This window comes from Physella acuta, unplaced genomic scaffold, assembly GCF_028476545.2.
Source record: "Physella acuta isolate Inbredline_101_S28 unplaced genomic scaffold, ASM2847654v3 ptg001839l, whole genome shotgun sequence".
Taxonomy (NCBI): Eukaryota; Metazoa; Mollusca; class Gastropoda; family Physidae; genus Physella; species Physella acuta.
The window spans coordinates 65,952-75,254 of NW_026733348.1; the positions used below are offsets into that span (position 1 = coordinate 65,952).

At 45.6% G+C, this 9,303-nt stretch overlaps 1 protein-coding gene across 1 annotated transcript in view; it reads left to right on the forward strand.

Annotated features, from left to right (window-relative positions):
- LOC131930762 (uncharacterized) overlaps positions 1–250 on the forward strand; it is a 51,006-nt gene extending 50,756 nt beyond the window's left edge. Inside the window, exon 13 of the mRNA XM_059287369.1 lies at positions 161–250. Coding sequence (XP_059143352.1) covers positions 161–250 — 90 coding nt within the window. The remainder of the gene's footprint in view (positions 1–160) is intronic.
- Positions 251–9,303: the final 9,053 nt, after the last annotated feature.

Genomic DNA, 9,303 nt, shown 5'->3' on the forward strand with positions numbered 1-9,303 from the left:
TGGTATAACTAGAGACTCTTTAGTCGACTAGCATAGTCACCCCGAGTACACGTACCCCCACACCACTAAAATGTTGCTTCCCTTGAAATCATTTTGTCCATAATGCCTTGAGTTCTGTTCGCGTGCAAGTCTGACGTCACTTTCCTCTTCTTGTCCACAGCACCTCGGTCTGAAAGTGTTCGAGAGGGGGGACAACCCGCTCCTGAGTTTTTCAGAGATGACCCACACGCTGATGAGTTCCACTCACTAACCCCCCCCCCCCCCTCACACACACACACCTGTGACGTCAGCAGACGGTGGTTCGTGTTGCAAACAGCACAAGCTTGGCTTGTTTATCCGTCTCTTGTCACGGTTGTTCTAAAACCCCAAACATGACACGGGACCATTTTATTGACGGGATGCTGCTCAAAGTTTTATGAAAGATGAAATAATGGACTATCTCAGTAACATCGGATAACGATCTAATAGTTTGGAAACATCCGATGGAATAACTAGTGTAAAAAATGTAGATATTATGTCTTAAGTTATTGACTTTTTGTAAACCCCCCAGTGTTTAATTTTAAGTTTACACATTGCCTGTACATATTTTTAAAATGTAGTTCTTGTGTAAATGATGTATCTTAATTAAGCCTATTCATAGTTATGAAGAGTATTTTTTTTCTCTATGTTACCACATTGAATAATTTGAAAAAAAAAACCTGTTTTACATTTTCTTATGTCAATTATATTTGTTCATTTGTGTTCACGATAAAATCAATAACTATTTGGTACAGAAGCGTAGCGACCCTTCCCGGCGCCCGGGGACAAACTTTCAATTTGGCGCGCCCCTGAAACTTTCGATTGGGACCCCCCCCCCCCCCTCAAACTTTCGATTTGCACCCCCCTCAAACTATTTATAATGCAAAAACACAGCTTAAAATGACATTTTAATTTGTTTTTCCAACCCATTTTGGCGCCCCCTAAGGTCGGCGCCCTGGGACATATGTACACCCCCCCCCCCCCCACACCCTCGCTATGCCTCTGATTTGGTATAAGTTGCAACCTTAATGATCTTGTAGCTGTGTTTTGAAGCCAGCGTTCATTATCATTGGGAATTCCCAAGAGAAAAAAAACCCAAACGGTTTGCAATCTGTGTGGTTATTATTAGTGGACTATTATTATCGGGAATATCCGGCGGGCACTTAGACGCGTAGGCTGTGTTTAGTTGAGTTTTTAAAAAACTATTTTCTCATTGATTTATTACTTGAATAGTATTTATACTTTTTTAAATGAATTACTAGATACTTGTAAGTGTCATTTGTTCTTTTTAGGTTTTGTGAAATATTTTTTTAAGAATTATTAATAAATACGTATAGATCTATATATTTTTCATGCGAGTTAGGTTATTTGATTTTTAGTAACAAGATTTGCTTTGTGTTTGAAATTCGTCAAAAATTAATATATCCGTCGCCAAATTATAATTATTTAATAGATGTCTTTACTTCGCTTATTGAATGTTGCACAATTGACAAAACAATAACACAAAGTCAATTCCGTTTTTTTTTTATTTAAAAAAAAAGTAAAACACAATTTTAATTAGAAAATGAGATTGATTACTCAATATATAAATTAATCTATAGTTTTGCTTTTTGGAAACAATTTTATTTTCGATATTTTTTTTTGCGACATTAGTATTTAGTATGATTGCATTAACTCTAAATCAAATGATAGGCCTACTTTTTAAAATATAGCACACACGTTAGCTAACCCTCCCCCCCACCACACACACACCTTCCACACACATTAACTGACACCCACACACACACTGACCCCCACACACACTTCTCACACCGACACAGCATCCCTCGGTGCGGGATTTAAAAGTTTGACCCACCCGGCCCGGGCGGGCAACGATCCGGTTACCCGGAGAACCGTTTCCGGTCGAAATTGGCACCTGGCACCGACGGTCACCATCACTGTCAGAGGGCGAGAATTTTACTGTCGTGATCTCCGGCCCGCCCCTGTGGTCCTGCTGCCCCCCCCCCCCCGTATGGTCCTGCTCCCCCCCCCCCCCCGTATGGTCCTGCTGCCTTGCCCGCCCCTGTGGTCCTGATGCCCGGCCCGCCCCCTCCCCCATGTTCCTCATTACACTATTTTTTTCATTAGCTTAATCAGTATGGGCAAAATAATTTTGAAGAGTAGCCTCCAAACCTTCCCGTCCCGCCCCGTGTGTTTAAAAATCAAAAAGATTGGAGTGGTTTGTTTCGTTGTAGAGGGTTAGGCTAACCATACAGTTAAACATAAAGTTAAACCTACAGTTAATCACGAAGATAACCATCAAGTCAGTTAACTATACAGTTCACCATAAAATTAAACACATAGCTAACCATTTCGTTAAAATATGGTTAAACCTGCATTTAATCGTAAAGCATAAAATAGGCCATGAAGTTAAATATAAAGTTCACCATAAAATTAAACACAAAGTTAACTATATAGTTAAACATTAAGTTAAACCTATAGTTAATCATAAAGTTAACCATCACGTCAGTTAACTATAAAGTTCACGATAAAATTAAACACAAAGTTAATCATTTCGTTAAAAATATAGTTAAACCTACAGTTAATCATTAAGTTAGTCATAAAATAGCCCACGAAGTTAAATATAAAGTTCACCATTGAATGTCAACCGTTTCATCCTAACTGAAATAGAAGTCAACGGCTGGTGTATAATCTAACCTCTACACAATTTGTACAAATTTTATTTTAAAAAAAAGAAATTAGAGGTAAAATGTTATGTTTTCATCTAGCAGTATATTGTCTATTTTTGTAGGGATGTGTGACGGATCAAAGTACTATCAATTTTTTAATATAGAATTTAAAGTATATTTAGAGAAATTCTATTAAAGAATTTTTAAACTTTTAAAAGTTCTGCCCCCTCCTACGGTCTTCACCACGCCCATATTACATAACCACTATGAAGATTCCTAAATTGTAATGAAAAGGTTTATAATTTCCATTACAAATAAAAATAAAATATTTTTCTTGTAAACACTAAACTTTTTTTTGTGTTAAAATAGAAATTAAATATTACAGATTTTAAAAACATTGTTTTTACACTTAAATATGTACATGAGCATGTTGTATGTATATGGGGAAAATTAAAAGAATTGTTGTTGTGCAATTAACAAAACATGACTATTGTAAATGTATACACTTAATTAATATGATTAAAGACATTTATTTGTTTTGGAGAGGTTCTATATTATGGTTGTGATTTTTAATGAGTTTTTTTTTTCTTGGTATCGTGCGATGCGTGAAAGGTAGTAAACATTTGCGTGTGGTAAATTACATAGGTTGTGAGTGCGCGTGTGCAAGTGTGTGTGTACGTGTATATATATATATATATATATATATATATATATATATATATATATATATATATATATATATATATATATATATATATATATATATATATATATATATATATATATATATATATATATATATATATATATATATATATATATATATATATATATATATATATATATATATATATATATATATATGTGTGTGTGTGTGTGTGTGTGTGTGTGTGTGTGTGTGTGTGTGTGTGTGTGTGTGTGTGTGTGTTTCTATTGTGATGTGTGGTGGAAGCAACGAAAATCTGGCATAATTAAAAGTCTGTGGATTAACTGATGAGATTTAATAGGGTAGTTATGACAAGTTTATGAATGATAAATGTAACGGTTATCACTTTAAAGAGATGCTAAGTCCAGTTTTTATGTGATGACATCGGGATTTTGTCATTTTAAGTTCTTATGAAATGTTAGCTTTTCGTTGTAGTTTTATTTTTATATTTTTTATTTTTATTTTATAAATGATTAACCAGCTTTTTAAATAAATGTATTTAACATGAATTACTATTTTAAGCGGACTTAGTATCTTTTGACTGTGAGACCCGGAGTTTTTAAAGTCAATTTGCCAATGTAGAAAAATAAATGTCATTATAATTAAAGATTGAAACAGAAAACAATAAAATGATTTGAAATGTTGGAAGAGTTTTTGTCTCCATGTTTTAACGACTGTATCACGTGATTCGAGTCCGTTGGGTTAAGATGGGTGGAGGAGTAGGGGAGATTAGCATTGATGATGGGGGGGGGGGGATATCAACGGCGATGTTAATTAGATAAAGAGGGCGGGGTGGGAGGACAACTAAGTAATTATATATTTTATTTGTTTTCGGTGTGTTTTTTTTTTTAATTCATGCTTCAAAAAGATTTAGAAACAGATAGGACTTGCAGACCGGTAATAGGCTTAATGTTAATGACGGAGATGGGGGTCGGGCAGGGGGGGGGGGGGGGTGTGAGATGAAGATGAGGTGGCACTAGAGGCATGGGTGAGGGGAGGGGGGGCAGATCCCCCAGCACGTCTAGGCCTGGTTCTCTCAAAGAGGAGCCCGGAAACTTTGGGCCTGTTGACGGAAGTCATTACAGTCCGGCTTCACGTCGCCCCGGCACGGGACCTATCAATCCACACGAGGGTGTGGGGGTGGGGGTGGGTGGGGGTGGGTGGGGGTCTTTGGAAACGGGTTGGCTTTTTTTTTTGTCCTGAGGCGACGTTGGAAAGTGGTGGGTTTAAAAACAAGGGGTGGGCGGGTGGGTGTGCTTTGGTTATTTAATAAAGTATAAATAGAAACTAGGGATTCTTGAGACAACGTGTGTTTTAGACTGAAGATAAAACAAAAATAGTTGATAGACTAGGAGACAGAGGGCAATAGATTATTGATGAATATAGTAAGCGGTTAAATAATGATGAAGTTACGATATAACTAAAAGACTATCGTGTCTATACACAGATTACTTACAAGTAAATAGATTGTTTGAATATATAGAGTAAACAGTGAACTCATAATGAAACTATGATTTAACTCACTGACAAGCGGATCTATACATTCGTCATATATAAACACATCGTTGGAAAACAGAGAAAGAAGTGAAATAATTATAAAAAAAACTACGATATAAATAAATGACAAGTGGGTCTATACACATACCACATAACTTATCATGGCAGCATTGCGTGAGGGGCGGGGGGGGGGGGGGGGGGGGGTCACCGTTGAATAAAAAGTTGGCAAAATAAACTCAATGTATACAACGATGTGACGTACAAGTTGATTAAATAGTAATAGCCTGGTATGTTATTCGAATGTGCTGATTTAATCATCACTGTTGAAACCAAACCTAGTATGTTTGCTTAACAAAAGCAGGACCACGTACCCAAAAGTACTAAACGTTACCTATCCATTTACAATAACATTATCAAAAATGCTCCGTTAATATTTCAACATAAGGCTCCCGACAATGAAACCCTCGATATAAATTTATAGAGTATGAACGAGTCAAATTAAGTAGATGGTACATCACGTTTTAAAACATTTCTGTTGTATTGTTCGCTGGTGAGCGAATTCTCTCATTGTTTGCCTCTATAACTGTATATTACTCTATTAGGTGGGAATAGTTGGTTGACAGAGGCTGCAAGAGTTAGTCAAGAATTTATTTTTGTTTGGATGGTATATGCACTGTTTTAATCATATTATCACTTTGCTAAAAGTCGATATGTTGTAGGAGAAGACGTGGTCTAGTGGCAGAGCACACGGTTGCTCACCCGAAATTCCAACGGTTCGGATTACGGGTTCCTTGTGATTCAATTAACTCTAAGCCGTTTTAGTCAGGTAACTGTCTCATTTCTGGGAAAGTAAAGAGAATTAGTCATGAAAATACTTAAATATCCCGAAAAAAAAAACAACAGATGAACTCTACTTCATCCGCCTGATTGACCATCATGTCTTAAAGTGGACTTCACCTTCCATGTAGATGAAAACTATTATGTAAAAAAAAACACAGAAGGAGGTCAACGCTTTTGTTTTTTTTTACTCTTAACCTACATCCCCGTACTCTTTTATCTTTGTCCCAATCAATACAAGCCGCCCATGCATCTAATGACATTTCCCCTATCCCCACCCCTACTCCCATGTACCCTCACCTCCACCCGGATCCTCCTCCTCCAACCCCAGCGTGAGTACTCACCCATCACGTGCACGGAGTAGATAGCATGCAGGCCGGGGATGAGCGGCGATGACAGGAAAATAGTTTGACGTCGCATCAAATCTGGTGCGTGACTTGAGCTCACTGGGCAGCGTCACATCAAACCAGCGGTCTGGCATCGACAGCAGCCACCAGCCCCTACAGCCACCAGCCCCTACAGCCACCAGCCCCACCAGCCCCTACAGCCACCAGCCCCTACAGCCACCAGCCCCTACAGCCCCTACAGCCACCAGCCCCTACAGCCACCAGCCCCTACAGCCACCAGCCCCCACAGCCACCAGCCCCTACAGCCCCTACAGCCACCAGCCCCTACAGCCACCAGCCCCTACAGCCCCTACAGCCACCAGCCCCTACAGCCACCAGCCCCTACAGCCACCAGCCCCTACAGCCACCAGCCCCCACAGCCACCAGCCCCTACAGCCACCAGCCCCTACAGCCACCAGCCCCTACAGCCACCAGCCCCCACAGCCACCAGCCCCTACAGCCACCAGTCCCTACAACCACCTGCCCCCACCAGCCCCTACAGCCACCAGCCCCTACAGCCACCAGCCCCCTACAGCCACCAGCCCCACCAGCCCCTACAGCCACCAGCCCCTACAGCCACCAGCCCCTACAGCCACCAGGACTACAGCCACCAGCCCCTACAGCCACCAGCCCCTACAGCCCATACAGCCACCAGCCCCTACAGCCTCTACAGCCCCTACAGCCACCAGCCCCTACAGGCCACCAGCCCCTACAGCCCCTACAGCCACCAGCCCCTACAGCCACAAGCCCCTACAGCCACCAGCCCCTACAGCCACCAGCCCCTACAGCCACCAGCCCCTACAGCCACCAGTCCCTACAGCCAACAGCCCCTACAGCCACCAGCCCCTACAGCCACCAGCCCCTACAGCCACCAGCCCCTACAGCCCCTACAGCCACCAGCCCCTACAGCCACCAGCCCCTACAGCCCCCAGCCCCTACAGCCACAAGCCCCTACAGCCACCAGCCCCCACAGCCACCAGCCCCTACAGCCACCAACCCCTACAGCCACCAGCCCCTACAGCCCCTACAGCCACCAGCCCCTACAGCCACCAGCCCCTACAGCCACCAGCCCCTACAGCCACCAGCCCCTACAACCACCAGCCCCTACAGCCACCAGCCCCAACAGCCCCTACAGCCACCAGCTCCTACAGCCACCAGCCCCTACAGCCACCAGCCCCTACAGCCACCAGCCCCACCAGCCCCTACAGCCACCAGCCCCTACAGCCACCAGCCCCCACAGCCACCAGCCCCTACAGCCACCAGCCCCTACAGCCACCAGCCCCTACAGCCACCAGCCCCTACAGCCACCAGCCCCTACAGCCACCAGCCCTTAAAGCCGTCAGCCCCTACAGCCACCAGCCCCACCAGCCCCTACAGCCACCAGCCCCTACAGCCACCAGCCCCTACAGCCACCAGCCCCTACAGCCACCAGCCCCTACAACCACCAGCCCCTACAGACACCAGCCCCAACAGCCCCTACAGCCACCAGCTCCTACAGCCACCAGCCCCTACAGCCACCAGCCCCTACAGCCACCAGCCCCACCAGCCCCTACAGCCACCAGCCCCTACAGCCACCAGCTCCTACAGCCACCAGCCCCTACAGCCACCAGCCCCTACAGCCACCAGCCCCACCAGCCCCTATCAGCCACCAGCCCCTATCAGCCACCAGCCCCTACAGCCACCAGCCCCACCAGCCCCTACAGCCACCAGCCCCTACAGCCACCAGCCCCACCAGCCCCTACAGCCACCAGCCCCACCAGCCCCTACAGCCACCAGCCCCACCAGCCCCTACAGCCACCAGCCCCTACAGCCACCAGCCCCTACAGCCACCAGCCCCTACAACCACCAGCCCCTACAGCCACCAGCCCCAACAGCCCCTACAGCCACCAGCTCCTACAGCCACCAGCCCCTACAGCCACCAGCCCCTACAGCCACCAGCCCCACCAGCCCCTACAGCCACCAGCCCCTACAGCCACCAGCCCCTACAGCCACCAGCCCCTACAGCCACCAGCCCCTACAGCCACCAGCCCCACCAGCCCCTATCAGCCACCAGCCCCTACAGCCACCAGCCCCCACAGCCACCAGCCCCTACAGCCACCAGCCCCTACAGCCACCAGCCCCTACAGCCACCAGCCCCTACAGCCACCAGCCCCTACAGCCACCAGCCCCTACAGCTACCAGCCCCTACAACCACCAGCCCCTACAGCCACCAGCCCCACCAGCCCCTACAGCCACCAGCCCCTACAGCCACCAGCCCCTACAGCCACCAGCCCCACCAGCCCCTACAGCCACCAGCCCCTACAGCCACCAGCCCCTACAGCCACCAGCCCCTACAGCCACCAGCCCCTACAGCCACCAGCCCTATCAGCCACCAGCCCCTACAGCCACCAGCCCCACCAGCCCCTACAGCCACCAGCCCCACCAGCCCCTACAGCCACCAGCCCTATCAGCCACCAGCCCCTACAGCCACCAGCCCCTACAGCCACCAGCCCCTACAGCCACCAGCCCTATCAGCCACCAGCCCCTACAGCCACCAGCCCCTACAGCCACCAGTCCCTACAGCCACCAGCCCCTACAGCCACCAGCCCCTACAGCCACCAGCCCCTACAGCCACCAGCCCCTACAGCCACCAGCCCCTACAGCCACCAGCCCCTACAGCCACCAGCCCCTACAGCCACCAACCCAAAGACACCCGGTGCGTTGTTTCAACTACCAATCAATACACGGATGACAGAAAATCAAACACAAGTGCATTGAAGTTGTAAGGATGATGTCAAAATGTCACAAATTTCTCATCGTTTTGGTAGACAAATTGTCTTTTGTCTTTCGATACAAAAGTAACAATGACATTTTTCGTCTTCAACATTACTTGTAAGCTGATGTAAGTGTAAGCTTACATTAAGTAATCATCACGCATCAAACGTAGGTAAAACCAATTTTTTTTTGCCTTAGACATGTAGGCCTAATTTACAGCGTCAATTTGCCTTGCCATGATTTACAATAGTAATACTTCTTTCAAATCTGACAATTAAAATATATATTTTTTTAATGGCGATTTAATGTTATTTGTAAAGTTGGGAGGGTCTTGGACAAGACCAAAAAAAAATATTTAATTGGTGGTATAGGTTGGGGGGAGGGGTGTCAAGGCCTGTCAATGTAACTGTAGCTAATATAGCTACAATTTTGATGT